This window comes from Anser cygnoides, chromosome 9 (assembly GCF_040182565.1).
Source record: "Anser cygnoides isolate HZ-2024a breed goose chromosome 9, Taihu_goose_T2T_genome, whole genome shotgun sequence".
Taxonomy (NCBI): domain Eukaryota; kingdom Metazoa; phylum Chordata; class Aves; order Anseriformes; family Anatidae; genus Anser; species Anser cygnoides.
Window position 1 is genome coordinate 22,704,824 of NC_089881.1, and position 19,526 is coordinate 22,724,349.

General features: G+C 45.0%; 1 protein-coding gene across 8 annotated transcripts in view; it reads right to left on the reverse strand.

Moving 5' to 3' along the window:
- Positions 1-19,526, reverse strand: part of LOC106032155 (multiple epidermal growth factor-like domains protein 6) — a 223,868-nt gene that overhangs the window by 15,551 nt on the left and 188,791 nt on the right. For 7 of the 8 annotated variants that reach the window (XR_010833610.1, XR_007161622.2, XM_067002516.1 and 4 more), the window contains 8 exons: positions 17,980-18,108; positions 12,507-12,635; positions 8,108-8,236; positions 6,552-6,680; positions 6,347-6,472; positions 5,158-5,286; positions 4,838-4,966; positions 3,245-3,373 (listed from right to left, as the gene is read on the reverse strand). Coding sequence is in view for 6 of the 8 variants with exons in the window: in XM_067002516.1 (XP_066858617.1) it covers positions 3,245-3,373; positions 4,838-4,966; positions 5,158-5,286; positions 6,347-6,472; positions 6,552-6,680; positions 8,108-8,236; positions 12,507-12,635; positions 17,980-18,108 (1,029 nt within the window). In the remaining 2 variants the exon portion in view is untranslated. The remainder of the gene's footprint in view (positions 1-3,244; positions 3,374-4,837; positions 4,967-5,157; positions 5,287-6,346; positions 6,473-6,551; positions 6,681-8,107; positions 8,237-12,506; positions 12,636-17,979; positions 18,109-19,526) is intronic. The other variant, XM_048059396.2, reaches the window with a different exon arrangement.

Here is a 19,526-nt window from a genome sequence, read left to right on the forward strand (position 1 = left end):
TCAAATCAGGATAGCAGATCATCAGGACTAAACAGATACACACTTTTCCAACATGCGAATACTCTCCTCAGCCCTTCTCAACCATGGCTTCTTCTCAATGAATACTGCGTCATCACTGCTTCCATCTGTCAGTACAGAAAATCTGTTTCATGTGCAAACCCTGGCATCAAGGTGTGAGCCCTGCAGCACCTATTAGATTTCCACTAAGAAATGAAGCTAAGGACACACCCTGATTTAATGATTAAATTGGACTCTGAGTGACTTTCTCTTTTCCTCCTCCCTTTCCTTTCAGTCATCTTTTGGCTTTCCTCTCTTTAATTCAGTTTCCCACACTCCCATACATGCGGCTCGTCCATGGCAAAGCTTTCAGAGCTGTTCCTCAGCTCAAGACTAGAAAAAGCTGTTCCAGTACTGCAAGGGGATGCAGCAATTCCCCTCGTACCAATTTATTTACCCTTGCAGCATTACCCTTAGCTTTTTTTCGATGGGAAGCAGCATAAGCAGGGCAAACACACTGGCTGCAGTGTCCCCATGATTTCTAACAAGGCCATCTCAGCTGCTACTGCTTTGCAGCAGAGCTTCTATGCAGAAAGCCCGGGCAATTCACACAGCGTCCTGCCATTTAAGTAGGCTCGGCATTTATAAAGAGGGTTAGCCTCTAACCACCAGTTATCTAATAAAGACATTTTCTAATTTAACAGTTTCCTGTGCATCTGACATGTTATTCTGAGAACGGCAGGAGAAGCGGCCAGATTTCAAACTCATTTCCTGATTTTTTCCTTCTGGTTTGGGTGGGTTTGCCATGACCAAGAGTTCCTAAATTTTTTCATACCAACCACATACACTAGGGCTTTCCTTACCAATATTATTAATTGCACTGTCAAAAACACTTTTTGGAAGCATCCTGTTACCTACAGCTTGAAGGTGAAATTGGTGGAGTCTTTCAGAGCTCGCCCAGCTCAATAAATGTCACAGGGACGTAGGATGGTTTTTCTGTCTGTGACAACACCTCTTACTGGATTTTATGCCTAACTTCACTCCAGTAGATCTGCCTATCCACTGAGTTATGGACAACTGATGGGAACCTTATTGCTAGTTTGTCTGCTTCCTCAGGATCCTGCCAAGAGACTGTTTCAGCTCTTCACTCCAAAATTTGAGAACATGAAAGCCTCGTTGCTCTTGGCTCCTGGAAATTTGACTTCCCAGCCAACTACACCTTTTATAGATATTTTCTTGAACCTTTTTTCACAGTACTATAAATACAGCAATAGCTGCCAGAAACCGTTTCCAGCAGCATCCAACCACATGTTGACTGGACTGAAGCCCACTTCACGTCTTTGGGAGCAGCTCCCTATGCTGTTTTTAATATTATATTGAAAGCTTCTTCATCTTGGAGCAGCCCCAGCTCTTTCTGTAGTGAGGATGGCAGTAACAAGCAGTATTTCCACCAAAGTCATGCTAGCTAATCCCTGGTTATCAGGCAGTGTCACTTCAGAATCAGGTCCATGATCTCTCAATCCACTGACCTGAATCTAAAAATAACTCACACCTGAACTGTTTTCCTTCCATTTTTGTATCTCTATTGCTTACCCAGAGCAACATGAGAGAATATGAAAAATAAACCATAGATGCAAGACAATTTTTTTCCCCTCTATGAATCTCTACCATTTCGTTCTCTCTCCTGTAAAAGTTTAACAAAGCTCTATTTATTATGTGAGAATTTGCTGTGCAAGATACTGTTTATTTATGGAACCTAGAAGAACACGGTGCTGCGAAGGATCACATCTCATATGATATAGATTAATCCTAGCTACATAGAAATCCATGACAAAATGCTCTTTGAATGTAACAAAACACAGATTTCATTTTGTAAGATTTTTTTTTTTAATATCAAAACTTGAGTATAATTATTATTCTTTTAAATTTTAAATTTTGAAGTGAAATCCTAAGGATCTAAGCAAGCACAAGGACATTTATTATAATCTGTAGAGATTTAGTACCACATGCACAGGTAATGACTACTGAAATATTACTACATAAAAGGTAATAGGCTAACCATAATTAAGTCTTTTAAAATGACACTGTTAAATAGTTGATCTCCACTACTGCTCTACTATAATATTTATTATAATCTAATGTATAATGGATCCAGATGGCTCTAGTCTATACTTTGAAGGCTGGATTTCAATCTCACTTACAGTGAGAACTGATGTACAAAGGATAGAATCAATCCTTACATTTACATTTTAAAGAATACCTTGTGATGACATGATGGTAATACAAATGTCTGTCTCTAAAACGAGCCTCCTACCTGCTTGTACTCAATGCATGAAGCACAGGTTTAACCCTTACCAGAGCCAGGCATACTGCAGTTGGCCTCTGTATCCAAACTGTCACCCAAAAAAGCAAGCAAACCAAACACAGCCACACTGAATTCCTAGGAAAGGAAAATCAGCATTTGCCAGAGAGAGAACGACTGAGCTTGAAAGAAGACATTTTTTTTTCCCTTTCTTTCTTTCTTTCTTTTTTTAATAAGACTATTACAAGCCACAGAATAAAAACAAAATTAAAGTTGTAAATAAAAAGGTAATTAACTGTCTCCTTTTTTGGATACTTTGGTATATGTTTCCTATCAGCTGCCACATTCCACCAGAAACAACTTTACAGATGTCCTAAAATGCCGGCATGAGGCACGTGGATCTGGGAATATTTTTTATGATGGAGCATTCAGCCAACTGGCATTTTGTCCTCCACGCTAGTCACCATTTTTCAATCCAGAGTAACAATTTGTTTAATTTGATTGTTCCTCAGAAGGCCCTACAACTTAACTGACTTTATGAATCACTTAGATTTATTGCCAATTGCAGCTTGTTGTTTTATAATAACCATTTGTCCTTACTTCAGCACTCAGAGATTTCGGCAAGTATTTTGGCCTGGGTATTTTGAAATCACAGAGCAACCCAATATCCATGCATAGCTGAAGATGAGAAGTGTAAACGCAGAGAATTACGTCGATATTCTTCAGCTCAGCATGGAATTGGAAAGAATTTAGGCAGCAAATGATGCTGGTCCCCAGGAAAAAAAAATCCCTTGCAATAAGGCAAACATTTTTATTAGTGTAAATTAGCACAAGCTATGCCTACTTTATCTCAGTCGGTGCTGAAGGTAGTGACAAAGATGAATTCAATGCCACTGCGTGTCTCGGTCCACCCCGAAAAGATGGGCATCCCAGGGCGATACTCACGGCGGTCGCAGCGGGCCCCGTGGTACCCGGGGCGGCACACACAGTCGCCGGTGACCGGGTGACAATCCTCCTCGGCAGAGCACTGACAGCCTTGGTTACAGTTCTTGCCATACGTGCTCGGTGGACAGGCTCGGGGAAGAGGAAATGTAAACCAACAAATTAAATTTGTCTTGGTAAATATAGCACTCAAACAAAGAGCAAGCTCAAATTTATTAAATAAAACCCCTGCCTACAGAACTATTCCATCCTCCGGGACTTCGGATTTATTGCATTTACTTGGGGGTTACTTCACTGCTTGATTTTGTTTCGTTCAGTCAATTTGTGCCCAACTGTCAAGGGCCAGATACAATTTTCTTGTCACTAGAGAAAATCATAGGGAAATGTCAGGTAAAATTGACTAAAATAACAGTATAACTCACCAGGGACCAGGCATATGGATAAAGACATTCTACCTTTTGCAGGGAGTTTAAACTTGCAAAGCTGCTTTGGCACAAACATTTTTACAGGTTTCATTTCGCTCGTTGACAGGCACATCGTCTGCGTTTTGTGAACTTTCCCTGTCTAATTCCTACACGGCCGCTCACTGCACGATTGCTGTAGCACGGACAGGCCTCAGAGGAAGCACGAAGTGTAGAGGCAGCAGCCGTGGCTGGCGGCTCTGAGCACGGGGCGAGCTGGGCCATCCCTGAGGAGGAGACCTTGGACTACGTGCAGGCCGCCTTGCACAGAGGACATGAGGGGATGGGAGAGGCAGCAGAAGGTGGCAGAAGCACTGCCGGTAGCTCTAGGTCATCCAGCAACTCTTACTGGGAGGACGAGCAATATTCAACTGCCCCAAATCCCGATTTTGCCCTGAGTGGCCCCTGCAGCAGCCGAGCACTGTTGCTGTCTTTCAGTCCCAGCTCAGGGCATCTCCAGGGCCAGGCCTGGTGGTTACTCACTGCCACATCTGTTAAGTTGCATTGGTTGTGGAGAAGAATTTAATCCTTTAGTGAAGGATGGGGGACCCCAATGTCAACTCTTTTTGGGTGTTACTTTTCTTTTGGCTGAAAGAGTGCTCAGGCAAAATGTCATGAGGAAGAACCAAGTCAAGGCTATGCAGCCAGGGTCACAGAAAAAGTCTACTTTCAGAGACAGCTCCAGACAGCCAAATTCAACATTGAGGAAAAACTAGATAATGACATTTCCATGAGCTCTGATGGGCAGGAACAGAAGGTCTCTCACGTGGACCAGGCCAACAGAAAGCAGAGCTGCTGCTTTACCCGCGGCACCTCCTGACCCTGTTTTTATCCAGTTCAGTCCACAGTTGCTCTCTGCCAGCCTGAGGGCTGCAAATGTCAAGAAGACAAACCTCACCTGCCCAAACTGCGCTGAGCACAGAGGTGAGAACCAGCCAAGTCATTTGGCTGAGCAACACGCAGTGCAGGGGCAGCTGTACGCAGCACCCCAACCCGCGTCCATCTTCCCTGCTGCGAGGTTGTTTTCTCTTTCTACCTCAGGCACTAATGGTATCATCAGCTTTTTACTTAAGAAATTAATTGATCTCCTGTATTTATTTATTTTTTTTTTGCTATTTGAGGCCTTATAACTTACTTCTCTCGCAGCTGAAGCCGGTGAATCCCGGAGGACAGCCACACTTGCCCGTCAGGTGGTGGCAGGGGGTGCCGGCAGGGCACCGGCACCGCTGGGCACAGCCCGTGCCATAGTGGCCGGGCAAGCAAGCTGCAAGGGTGACACCGTTAGCACCCAGGCATGACAGCACAGAGCTACCCCCTCGGACCAACACGCTGCACCCATCCCTGTGAACACTTCAGAACTGACCCAGAGTGAAAGGATCCAGCCACCCACTGGGATCGGGGAGGAACACAACACCACCCCTAGCTTTGCTCCCTGAACGCCCCGCAGACACTCACGTTTGTCACAGTGCCTCCCCCGCCACCCCTTTTTGCAGCGACACGCTCCCGTCTGGTGGTGGCAGGACACGCTGTGTACGCAGTCACATTGCTCCTCGCACCGCTCGCCAAAATATCCGGGGGGACAGACTGCGAGGAGAAGCAGACAGAGAGCAACAGCTTGTGCTGCTGCACGGAAAGCACTGCTCGCTGGCGAACGCGCCAGTATTGTTCTTCTTGCACATGGCGGTGTGTATTTAGGGGACTGCATGCCCAGAATATGTAATTGAAGTAAAATATGTTAAAAGTATTAAAAGCATTTATCATTGGCTATTAATGAGTCCACACATGAAAGCTTGCAAAGACTTGCTCCTAGTCTAGAGTACAAATCCAGATGGTGTCTTTAGAGGTGGCGACGCCATTTACTTTTACAGTTACGTGCACAGCCTGACGGACAGCCGTCTGGACAGTGAGAACAGTGTCCATGTGCTGCTTTCCACCTCACGAGTCTCTACAAAGTGATCAAAGAGAAAGTGAGGCCTGAAGAAATGGAAGGGCTTTACAGGTCTCCTTGGTGGCCGAGGCTTCAGGAGTCCTCAGCACCTCGCGATGAGTCACAAAAGTGCTTGTGGCTTGCAAAAGTCACAGCAAGCCAGTGGAGGCACTGAAGGCACATTTCATTCATCTGACACCTAGTGCTTAGGAGGTTGCTATTTAAGGGATTTACATAGATTTAAACATGCCAGACAGCTATGTCAAATTTGGGCAATTTGGACCATAGACTGGACATGTGAGGTAGGTGTAACTTGAACCATTACAGCCTGATTTGCTGAGCTGCCCTCAATGACACACAGATGCAGCAGCGTGCGGCTGATCTGGCAAACTCTGCTTGCAAGGCAATTCCTTCCATGTGTTCTTCCTTGGAGTCGTAAGGCCAAGAAATACCTCTGTTTTCTTAGCAGGCAGGGAACAGGACTAGAAGGACATAAAATGATTTGGAGCATGGCATGTGTTTGGGTTGAGCAGAGACTTGCCTCCCGAGCTCACGGACACATGGTGAGCTCTCATACCTGCACCATTTCTTACCGGCCTACAGACTAGTGGAAAATTAAGATACAAAATAGAAACAGACTCCATACTCTGGCAGAAACAGCTGACTGCAGAAGTGCGTGCCAAAAAAAACAGCCTCTAAAGAAGGAACTGCCCTCACCAGCATCGCAGCGCTCCCCTGTCCAGCCGGCGTGGCAGATGCATTTCCCCGAGAGCCGCTCACAAGCCCCGTGGTGGCAGCTGCAGTTCTGCCCACAGCCCTCTCCGTATCTCCCGTCCTTGCACTCTGGAACGAGACAGCAGAGTGACAAGGGCCGGGACAGCGGCACGAGGTGCAGGAGTGCTACAAACACGAGGAGACTCACCGAGCTCACAGGCTGCTCCCATCCAGCCCTCGGGACACCGGCACTCGCCCGTCACGCGGTCGCACGTAGCCTGGCCGCGGCAGAGGCAGCGCTGCAGGCAGTTGGCGCCGTACCGCCCAGGAGGACAGGCTGCAAAGAGGAGTTAAACAGCAAAAGCCTTGAATTAAGAAGTGCAGGCACACACAGGCTGAACGCAAACTTCCCCCAGCTTACACCCTCCGTAGCCCCGGTGGTTGTGTCGGTGCTGGAGGAGGTACAACATAGTACAAACAGGGGCCACGACTTGCAAGGAATTACATCAGTAAAACTGATCTCGGAACAAAATGCATGAAAGGGCAGCTGATGAAGTGAGTTAACTATGATCTGCCAAACAACCTTGAGATTTTCTGTTCACACCTATGAAAAACAAATCTTGGTTCCCAGCGGCTTCCTCAACACCAAGAAATGGAGATATTGATTTGTAGCTTTCAGCATCAATTTGTACTGTGCTCTTAAAATCACAATTACTTTTCTAATGAGCAATTGACCTCGCTATCCACAGCGGGCTGATAACGTTTTACAGTTTACCTAATTTTAAGTTAAGCAAGTTCGCTGATTCCCATCACAATTGGAATCTATGGGTAGAACCTATTTTTTTTTGGCACAAAAAATAGAGATCTCTGGCAGAGTGGCACCTTTTTAAGATGCTAACAGGAGCAAGTTCTCCCTCTGCCAAAGCACAGTCACAGGAGGGTGGCTCAGCCATCCTCACTCACTTATTCTACCTCCTTACTTCCAAAGGGAAAAGAAAAAGTACAGAAATCTCCAAATGCATCATTAAAGAAAAAGGGTATGTTTGGCAACATACTTACAGTTGCCAAACTCATGTTTGGCAACTTACTTAGGCATTGCTTACAGCACAAGGCACCCCGAGGGGGGGAGGCACACAGACAGGACCCTGCTGCAACAGGGAGGGACAACTTCTCCTATTAGTTTGGCTACAGCAGAAGAGGATGTGCAACACAAGCCTCAGTGCGGCCGTTCTTTGCCAGCCTCCTTCCTTAAGACGGCTTGGAGCTGGGCTTGTGTTTGAGTCACACGCACTGGGGTAGGTGCCAAGGCTGGAGCTCCCAATGCCTTTCGCATGTTCTGGATTTAGCCTGTGTCTGGAACAACGCACGGTAATGACGTGAATCAGTCAAACACATGGGGCAATAAAGCTGAGCATAGAAAAGAAACAGAATTGTGTTTCAATGGCATAAGGGGAGGTTTTATGGACCTTTTCTCCCTCAGCCAGCCAGCCTTCAGGATCAGCTCTCTGACAGATCAGCTGGAGATCAGCTCTCTTTCCAGGCTCTGCTTCAGCCCCCTCTGCCTCACATACACCGAGCTCCCATGCCCAGCCCAACACGTGTGCCCGTGATGTGGTTCACAGGTTGTTCTAATGGACCGAACTGCACTGCTGTGCGGGTGCAAAGCCAGTGACAGCATAGCGATTCAACTAGCAGTGAAGCCCCGAGAAGAAGTTTCATTTTTCCCTTCTATATTCCTTCAACAGGAGAGTGAAATCCCTGTACCTTCTTGGCAGGTGGCTCCTTTCCAGCCGGGGGTACAAGCACACGTCCCGGTGACGTGATCACAGAGCGCTCCGTTGTGACAGTCGCAGGTGTGAGTGCAGCCTTGCCCGTACCTGTCCCGCTGGCAGGCTGCAACGAGAGAAGCCCCAGAAGCAATCAGAGCACACCAACGGAGGCATCACGCGGAGCAACCCCGAGACAGACCCCAGTGCTGGGGAGATCAGCTGGAAACTGGCCGCTGATGGTACTCTTTTCACATCTTAAGGGTGCCTAAGTCCATACATTAACCATGCCTGACACTAAATAACGTGGCTTAAAAATATGTATCATAGCACGTTCTGAGAAGACTTTTATCAAAGGGTAGGATCTCTCCGGTGATGGATCAGCTGTCATCCCCCTGCCCTGCGGAATGTCTTTGTGCTGAACTAATGGTCCAGCAGAACCGCCAGCTTGACAGCCCCGATATTTATTTGCATCCTGGTAAGAGAACTGACAACTTCATTGTTTTCATTGTTCATTTTTCACAGGTGGATGCATCAGCTCACCCGGAGCCTCATTCTTTGGTCAGAGAGGAGTGATATTTTCAACACATTCAGCTAAGCAGCTGGCTCCCAGGTGAAAACTTAACACAACCATCTCACAAATATACACTTGCTGCAGCTCCATTTCAGTGCTGCTGGTGCTGCCGCCCATGAAGAATGGCCATGATAAAATTTTTCTGTTCTCCATTGCACTGGAGATTTGGATACATTAAATGGGGGAAAACTGACAACCCTGCTACTCTGTTTTCTTGGAATATCACCCGCAGAATACAAAATGAGTCGCTGAAGTTGGATAGCCTCGTTGCACGGTTCTGTGTCTGCGTTACAGAGGCTCTCATTCACTTGCACGAAGCTGTCAGAGCCTCTCATCCCTGCAGCACTGCTGGCATGCACTGGAGAGGCGAGAACGACTCTGATCCCCGATCCAGAAAAGCGTCCTTCACGCGCTGAATGTGACATCTTCCAGGATCTGACCCAAACTATCACTTTCCACAGAACCTCTATGCCTTTGAGGGTGTCAGCTTGCAGAACTCGATGTAGTGCTGCAGGAGGACACATCCCAGGGGGCAGAAAGGAGGAGTGAAATCATCTCGACCTCAGGGGTGAGGCTGGTTGACAGTATCTGACCCATTCGCAGCCCTTTTCTTCCCATCTGAAGACTTCCAGCTTCCTGACATGGTTCTCACAGACACCATTCCTCCCAGGACTTCTCAACAATGTCAATTTTTTTTTCATCGCCTGGACCCCATCCACATGAAAACCACAAGAAAGTGCAGGAGCACAGTCCCATCACAGTTTAAGTTTGTTCTGCAAATGAGGCCTGATTGCCAAGTTCAAGTTGACGGGTTCAGCCCATCTTACGGAGCTCTGGCTTGGTTTTGGGAGCAGAACTAAATATTTCCACAATACAGACCAGAACTGTATCATAACCATGCCAAAGGAAAAACCAGCTCATAACCAGGTCCTCTGACTGGTTACTAGTGGTTTGTGGGAGGTTTTTTGGAATATGTGTGCAAAGCTCTTGCTCTACTTACCAAGAAGACAAAAGAGTTTTCTAGTGAAAATCCTAGTAAGAAAGCAGAAATTTCTGGAGAGGAAAACTTTAATTATTCTACTGGGTGCACACAAACTTTTTTAGCTTCTCTGTAGGACAAACCTAATTATCAAACTACTTTTCTAAAGAATAAGATAAGTAGAATATTGCAGTTGTTGTACAAAGTTCCTCAACTGAGTGTACAAATATCCCTGGGGCTTTCTCTCCTCTCTTTATGATGAATGCAAAGGAAAGGAGCAAAAGCAAGGATTAAATTATTACACTTCTTCCTGCTTCAATTTTTTTCTCTCAGCGCCTTTCCTCTGTAAAAGGAGGAATTATTCACTTGATGTCTTTAAAATCTGCTTTTACATGCAGCGTGAGGAACACATGAAACTGGAGGCCAAAACATTCAGACTGGAAGTCAACATCTATCAAATGTGCAGGGGAGCACAGGGTAAAGATGTGCGCTACGACTCAATAGGGTGCCCAGAAGATTGGGTTTCATGCAGTTTCCACAGATTATGCTTCCCAAAAGGAAGCTGCTGCTTTTAAAGAACAGGAAATTTGCAAAGTCAAGTGCTCACACACTATGAAATGTCAAAACTCTGGTTATCAGTGCCCCTGAGCAGAGACTCTGGAAGAGCCAATCTTTCTGTACTCATTTATCTTAAAAAACAACGTGGTCTCTTTTTATCACAAGGAACAGCTTCTGTGGAGGTCCTGGGGAGCCCCAGCTGCTTCAGAAAGAGGCATTTTTAGTGCCTTATATCTTCATGCCAGATATCAAGTCATCAGTTTTATATCTTTGCAGCATCATGACACTCAACAAAACAGCTTAATTCTCAAGCACCAGCAGTACACCTAAACTTCCTTCTTGGAAACCTGAAATATCTTAGGTGGACGCTAAAAATTTTTAAAAATAATAAAATAAAATAAAATTGCCAAATACAACCATAAGCTGGGGAAGAGCTTGCTTGGCAGATTTCATCCCAAATGATTATAACTCATTTACAAGAAACTGTAAAACACAGTTTTGTAATGGAAAACGTTAGGCAGCTTTAACAAAAGGCATTACTGTCTGTATCTCCCATAATTAGATAGAAAATTATTATAACTCATTTACAAGCAACTGTAAAGCACGGTCTTGTAATGGAAAGTGTTAGGCAGCTTTAACAAAAGGCATTACTGTCTGTATCTCCCATAATTAGATAGCAGTGTATAAAATGCACTGCATGGCCAACTTAGGATCAATTCAAATCCCATGATGTCAAAATTATTCCTCAATATCCTCCAGCACGTTGTCTGCAATCTGATTACTGGAAAACAAATGCTGATCTTCCAGCTGCTGAAGCTGGCAAGCCCCAGGAAAGGGTAGGGTGAATATTAAATGCCGGGCAGGGACGAGGAGTTGGGGACAAGTGTCCCCAGCCTGTGGCCGCGATCCTTGGAGCAGCTCTGGAGCTGAGGTCGGCAGCTCCTGGAGGCACAGCACCAAGGTCCAGGCCTGTCTTTATTGCACCTGTGGCTGTAAAAATCAGGCTCCCTGCAAACTTCTCCCCTGCCCTCAAGTCCCCCAACAACACCCCAGTAGAAACAGAGCCGTGTGTGACCAGATGACCCGAAAAGGGGCCCCTGCCATCTGTTTCTTAACACCTGCTGTAGTACAAGGCATTACCAGCCAGTCAAAGTCAAAATGAAGATGCATCATCTAGCCAAGGGAAGAGCAGTTTGCCCTTCTTCGCTGCTGGCTGACCTTGCTCTTTTACTTACGGGCAGAGGCGGCCTCAGAGGCTTTGGCATCTTAACCAGCACGAGGAATAAATCAGCCTGGCACAAGGCTCTAATAGCTGCGGTGTGAGAGGATAAATAGTTTCTTCCTCATGTGAGAGAGGGGCACAAGGCCATTGAAAAAGAGCTGCATTTCTTAATTGAATTTAATGAAATATGTCAGAACAGAGTTTCCCATCCCTAAGACATCCCAAAGAGCCGGGAAGGGCCAAGGAGACAGATGGCTCTATCAGAAGAGCAGGGGACTTTACAGGAGAAGCCCTCTCAGAAGACAGGCTGGGTGGTGGAGGGCAAATGAGGGAAAGATGCCAAGAGCAAGTGCAGCCCTCTGGAAGGGCTGAGTATATCACAGTACCTGGCTGGAGAATTGGATTGTTTCGATACAAGCATCATTTCTAAGTTAAATTAATTTTCTCCTACAGAAATCTGCAACCTATGGATTAAAGAAATCTCATAAATAAGTGCTCACTAACAGCAAAAGTTGGCTCCGTGTACACTGCTGTACAGACCAGTCCTCTTACTAACCCCAAGACTGTGGGATAATCCATGCTTGTGAAAATCCAGGAAGCTGACTTCTTTTTTTTTTCAAAGCAAATAACTTTTCTAAGAATTAGTTATAAAACTATTTTCTCATGGTCATATAACAAAACAGTCTCTGCTCCGATTTTTCCACGTTTTGCATTTGTAATCTGTCACTTTATAATTGATAGTCAGATGAGATACACCAGAAACGCAGACACGACACTTCATGTCCTGATGCTTCACAAAAATGTAAAGCTGAGATTCATCATACGGTCAGATATAGCACTGCTATTTAAAAACCGATGCTTAAAATATTTGAAAAGTCCCAACATCAGCCAAAAAAAAAAAAAAACCTTGATTATTTACGCTGCTACCAAAGATTGTTTCCTTTTTTGGCCTTGTTGGAAAGGAACGTGACCCAGCTACCATCATACCCTGGTGGGTCACCCTCCGTTCCCAGAAGAGACCCGTGCCACGCCGACGGGGGCCGCGGCGGTGCGTACGTACGTACGCTGCTCGCAGGTCTCTCCCAGCCAGCCGGGGAGGCAGCGGCACGTTCCCAGGACGTGGTCACAGCCTGCAGCGTTCTTGCAGTTGCACACCTGGTGGCAGTCAAGCCCAAAAAATCCTTCTGGACAAGCTGAAAATGCAAAATAACCATTTTCAGCAAAGTTCTCATACATATATACATATACATATATTACATATATAATTATCATATCCTGAGTGAAAATAAAGCTGTAGACACACAAGTATATGTCATTCATTCCACAGAAATCCTGAATCATTCAATCTCAGGAGCGATGGTGCTCATTAAATGAGCAGTTATTCCACAAAACTTAGCTCTTTGTCTTCCCTGTTCAATAAAATCTCATATTTAAAACCCAATTCTCACACTTACACCACGAATACAGAATGACCGGTTTCCCAGCGGAGCCTTAAATGATGGTTATCAGAACATACACTCTCCAGGGACTCCCCACGATAACTTTGCAACTCTCTGGAAGGTCAGAAAAACCCATTATCCATATACATTTCCCTTTATTGGACTCTTCTGTTCCTTTTCTTGCCCTGTCTCTTTTTCACGTACAGGCTCTTTATTCTAGTCTATTCTTACTGCTAGGTCCACCAACATAAATTCAGCCCCCTAACAGAAAGCATTGCTGCCTGTTTTGGCTGCAAGGAGGGGAAGAATCTGTATCTGTAGACAGACAAACCTGGACCTTCAAACAGAGAGGATGGTAGTGAAATGCTCTGCAACATCTGCTTTGGCTTCTTTACTCTCCAGAGCTGCTGCTCAGCTCATGATTACATCTGATTGTCTCATTTACTCAAAATCAAAAGGCTGAACTTCCCTTCATCCTGTCCAGACAACAGCTTCTTCTTTGGCGTAGGAACAACTTCAGGCTTACGCCACTTTCCAAGCATGTGCAGTCTCAGAAAAATGGAGAAGTACCTGACACTGATGGAAAGCCTTAAAGCATCAGGCAGCCTCTGCGCAGTCCAAACCGGTGAGAGCTGTTATCAAGTTGTAAGGAAGAAACATCGGCATGTGGTTTCAATCTTTATGTCCTTATTTATTATGGTTTAGCAGTGCGGATCCACAGCATACAAGAAAGGACTTCTACTACTTAACCTCAGGTAGCTTCAAAGGCTGACAAAGTTTCCCTTTGTTTAACACAGGGACTACGGAGTACTGTCAGTTATTCTTAGACATGCACAGCCTTTTTTCCCCCTTTTATCTTACAAAACCAGAAATCTTACTGGGCTATCTTGTGACAACGATTAACTGCAGAAGTCCCAAGAGAGAATCGGAGTCTGTCCTGCAGCAGTGCTGATTCCAAATCCAAATGTTGAGTGCTGCGCTTCACGGGGGCTAGACATACCGTTATTAATGCATCAGTTCCTAAACACACTGTAGGACAAGTCCAAGAATCCCGCTGCCTCCAATTTTGTGGGATAATTGCGTGGCATTCTGGGATGCTCTGTCAGATGGAGCAGTGAACTGGATAATTCTTCTGTTGGCCTGATGCTGTAATTGGGCATGTGCCTTGGGTCATACAACACATACCAGAGAGGAGCAGGGAGTGATGCTAAACAAAACTACAGCACAGTGAAGACAATCATAACCTTCAAAGCAGGAGCTGCAGATGCTCAGCGCTTCACAGAATGACATCAGCTGTAACAGCTGCCTTCCCCAGCAGGATCTGGTGCAGGGCAGGGTGACCCAGCTCTCCCGGTGGGACACGATGCTTGCTCTCATACCGTTAGCTAACACAGTCACACTTCGATTCTTTTAGATTTTGTTGGGGTGAACTGTTGGACTGCCTGACGTCAAGAGCCCATGGAAGCCCAGGCTTCCTGCAGGTCCGATACTGATATTTATTTGAAGCCAGCATTGATATATTTAGCAATTTATTACAAGAAAGAATTGTTTTGGGTCTTGGTTGTGTTTTTTGTTGTGTTTTTCTTTTTTTTTCCCCCATTAGTTTGTTTTGACTTTTCTGTTTATCTTTAAGCGCATTAAAACAAAAGTCCTGCAGCAGTGGGTGCTCACAGTAAGCACCTTTTCTGGAGAAAATACTACTCACATTATCTACGCTTTAACAGGATAGAGGAAGGACTCAGCCATCTTCTGCTACCACAGCACAGTCCAGGTGCATAACATTACCAGCTCAGGAGGATATCTGGTGGTATCGCTAGTAGTACCACTCTCAAAGAACAACTGAAAATGATTAATTTCCCATTGTAATGCCAGACCTTGTGAAGAGCCATACACTATTTCTTCCATGTTCTGGTTGTATCACTTGCTGGTTTCAAGAAAATGCAAAAGAACTCTTCCCTATGTAGTTCATATGCCCTGCAAACACTTCTTAGTAGATTATTTTGTTTTCAGCGAAAAGGCATATTAGCTAACGTACAAATAGCTACTGACATACAAATTAGCTACTTTGCAACTAAAACGGTTCTGCTCCTTTTGCAGCTCTTTTTAAAGAGTCGCAGAATTCAAAAGATTCATTTTTCTAAAGGACTGAGCAGTGCTGAAAGATAGAGCAGGCACGTACCGCCCTCAGAAAGGCCTCATTTTCTTTCAGAAAGTGGCTTTAAAGCTTTATTCTTACCCAATATTATACGTGATCATGCCACTCCTGGAGAGGCAGCGGTGTGACTGAATGCTGCCGGACCAGATGAAGAACAGCTGACTGAGGCTGGCTCTGAGCAAAGCCGAAATGAGATGCTGACAGACAGACAGAAGCACTTTGAAGAGCGTGTGGCCTCTTCGCAGCATCCTGCTGCTGAGGGCACAGAATTTCAGTCAATTCCTGAAGAATTCGCAGCAAGGTCTCACACAGCAGCCCCCGGAGCAACACTATTTCCTAATACTGGTTGGCTTGGAAACTGTCCCATGCTGGTGGATGATGATGTAGCTTTGGTTGTACGGTCATCTGTATTACTGGCAGGCAATATATGTAGGGATGAAACATAAGGAAATGCCAATTTGCACGCATTATTGCAAATATCTTCTGAGTCACCATGCTGTCCCTGCTATTTATGCTCTTTTCAGAGAAGAGTGAATCACATACAAGGCCTTGTCTTGTGTCATACCTCCTAAATATTCAGTTCTAGTGAATGGGGAGGTTTGCCTTCATCCAGTTAAACTGAAATATGACTGAAATGTTGCCCCTGTCCCAAACGCCACAGCACTTTCAGGTGTGACGATGCTTTTCACTTGGGCTGGCTGCCTTGGCGGGGAATAAGATACCTCAGCATGCCAGCTGGTAACACGACTGCTCGAGGCTACAAACACAAGCTCGCTTGCCCACAGTGCCATAAATTCTCCATGAGCTTCTACAACTGCCAGTGGGCAGAGGCAGAGGAAGCTGGGTACGCCTGGTTAACTTCACCATAAAGCGACATATTATGAAAGCCCAATGCTGAGAGTTGTGAGGGCTAACATTACACCAACAATACTGAAAAATAATCATTAGAGCTTATGGATATTTGTGGTAAATAAAGAAATGGGGGCTCATTTCATTATTAACGCCTGTAAGGTATTACCTTCTCCTAGGACTTTAAACTTGGAAAGCTGCAAAATTTGCAGTTTCAGTGTTTCTGTGATGATGGAAAAGCCCTTCCTAGCCCCGGGATGAAGCACCAGTGGTATGTTGGCACTCGAAGGCAACTCAGCAGCTCCAGCTCTACGTTCTCACATGAGATGCCTGAAAGGCGCAGAGCTTGGCCGAAGTGGGTGGATTGTCAAGAGCACAGCAAAAAGCACAGCCCTGCCAGAAGGAAACCCTGCCAGTCTCCGAGTCACTAAAAACAGAAGTGTTACAGCTCCTCAGGGAAAAGGTGCCAGAAAGTTCTACCAAGGGCAAGCCACCCACACGTTTTCCTGCATCTTCTTTTTTTTTTTTTTTTTTTTTTTTTGGAAACAAACAAACCTTTCTGGATGAAACTTTCTATTTGAAAAGGTAAAACAGGTCAACTCAGAGCAAACACCCCATCTTTTTGAGAGAAAACATGCAGAAAACAGGGTCTTTTGACAACTCGAGGGTCATGAATGATAGGCACAAATTTCTGCTTTCCCCTCCACAATCTTCTTCCAGCAATTTAAAAAGAAAAAAACATCCAACTTGACTGATTTGAAAACTGAAACCTTTTTTGTTGTTGTTGTTTGTTTGTTTTTTTTTTTTTTGTTTTAGTTTTGTTTTGTTTCCCAATAGATATCACCCTGGTTTCCCCCTACTTCTCACACCTACCTTGGAGCAGGATATTTAGTCTCTTTGTCCTCATTTTGATTCCTGCTGAAACGCACAGATTTATACCACAACACAGATAACTGTATTGCTTTTCCAATATAGTCACACATTTGTTAGAGTCCAGCAGAGACCACCAATGCCTTTGGTATATCAAATGCTAGAAAACACCCCCCATACAGAATGACTTAATTTCCAATTGAATGAAGTCAAGTCAGTCAGTTTGACTTGTCAGCTCCCAATGTCAAAACTATTACAAAATCCCAAAGGAGTCACAGGACATGCATCTGGGCACGTGTAAGAACTGTGCTGAGGTGCCAGTGGCCTTGGGGCACACTCCCTTGTGCATAAAAAAAATAAAAAGAAAAAAACAACTTATTAAAACAGAGATTAAGTAATTGATTTTAAAAAGGCACACGGCATAGATACCAGAAAGTATGAAGCACACATGGCAGCAGAGCTTTGGACAGAATATTTGTTTCGTACAATAATTCATGGTAAGAAAGAGAGGAAAACACCAAGCTGTATTATACTGCAGCCGGTTGGGTCCTCCACTACATCACCGGGAAGGCTGTGCAGCACCTTCCTGCCCATCAGAGGGCAGTCAGTGCCTGCGAGTGGTGCCATTTCCCTCTCTTGGAGTCTAATGCTGCCTCAATAAATTGCCTGATAAGGCTGCTTTCTAAACAAAATAATTGTGGCTTTGGTTTAATGATCATCATTTATAAAATCTTCAGTCATTTAGACGAATAATTTTCAGAATGTCTGACTTCATGCTGGTTCTTTTGTATCCAAAGCCCGATTTTTTAAGATCTGCAAAATGATACAGCACGGCAGCAGGCTCCTTAGATGATGCCACAGGCTGACTCACAATAATTTATCTAAGAAATCCAGTCCATCATTTCCAACTCTAGAAAATTATCAAGTGATAGAAGAGGATCTGGTGGATTCATTAAAGTTAAAAGGATGTGTGTCCTTAAAGAGTTCGTTTGGGAAGGTGCACAGCTCCATGTTTTTCTCTCCCACATTTTAGAGATGCACCAGGAGTAAGCAAATCTAAGGCATGACAAACATCTTTACGCTCAGTGTTAAAATAGTATCGTGCTCCCATTAAGTTCAATGGTTTATTTAGATCAGTTGCTGCAAACTGTAAAACCAGCTCTGTGGTGAACTGAAACAAGCCATGTGCGTAACAAGGAAGGGGAGCAGAGCGGGCAGCAGTACCTTTTCCGCAGAAGGTCCCCATCCAGCCAGCACCACAAGTGCAGGCTCCGCTCACGTGGTCGCAGACGGCTCCGTTCTGGCACTGGCAGCTGTGCTCGCAGTTCGGGCCAAAGCTTCCCTCAGGGCATCCTGCAGTGGGGAATCAAAACCAGATGACGGGTTAATTCTGGAGCAGACCACAGATCAGCGGGGAATTTTTAGATACATGGGAATTCTGACTATTTGCAAAAGGAGAATCGAGGCGTAGAGGTAATGCCCTAAAACTGATATCATTAAGCGTTCTCCTTGGGGTCCAGGTAATCTGGGCCGCTTTTGTTAAAGCCTATTTTAGAAAAATGTCAGTGTGTTGAAAGACTAAATTCTGCACAGGAAAGTGATATCTTGTGATAGCCGCAAAGCCTGCAACTCCACAGTTGCTGCTTGATGACACTTTACACACTGGTCTAGCACTGCTGGCTGGCATGTGTCCTCTGGGACGTCCACAGCCAGGAAGGGGAAAGCTCCCAGCTTCAGTGCCTCCTTTTGAGGCCATGTCCTCTGTTTTCCTGCAAATCCTTATCCCCCAGAAAGCTGGAGAAAATACGCAATGTGTTGGCCTCCTTCAAAAAGCTCCAAACTGAACGCTGCATAATTCACTTTCAGGCTCTGCTTTGAAAAACTCAACCTAACGCATTACATCTGGGGGACAGATTAACAATTACAATTCCACTGCAGTTAATGTTAGGAGTTTTAAAAGATTTGCATGGTGCTCACTATCTGAAGAAATAAAACAGCATTTGAGAATGAAAATAAGTTCTTCCAGGATTATAGGAAAATCAATTAAGAAGAGGGCCAGTTGCCTAATTGACATTAGATATTTTGGACAAGCTGAAATGTAGAGATATGCTTAGGCTAAACACAATATTACATGGCCTCTATTCAAGTTTGAAGGTCCTGTGAACTTCCCTCCAGATAAGCTATGCAGATTATTGCCAGATCTCTTAAAAAAGTGTAGGATTTTAGCAATTATACCAACAAAGTGATTTTCAGGCAATCTGGAAAGAATTACAGAGAACAGACAACAGCGAGGATCCTCAAAGACACCTCTCTGGCTGGAATACAGTGGTGTGTTTGGTGCTGCCTCTTTGGTGCTGTAGGAGGACAGGGAGAGAAGCCAGTGCAAATTTGGTCATTCCTGCAGGTTAGTGACTCTCTACTAACTGGAGCCATCCCTCAGGTCTCTCACAGAGGCTAGATGTTGGGATGGGGAACAGAAGGATATCGAGGTGCCCTATTTCTTTGCTTTCTCTCATCTGTGTCTGAAAATGGGACGTTGTTTAATGGTGAACTTGCTTCAATATATGTGCACTTAACGGGTGAAATTAAGTCCCAGCGTTGAGTTGTATTCCAGTGCAGCAATAGGTGGGGGCTCTCGGTGAGCTTCCTTCAAGCCTGCGGCGTTTGGCCTGGAGCCGAGACTTTCAAGGTGATGGCAATGGGTCAGTACATCTCACAAATGATTTCACAGTCCACATCACAGAGAATCTGCCCTCTGCTCAGGCAGGCGT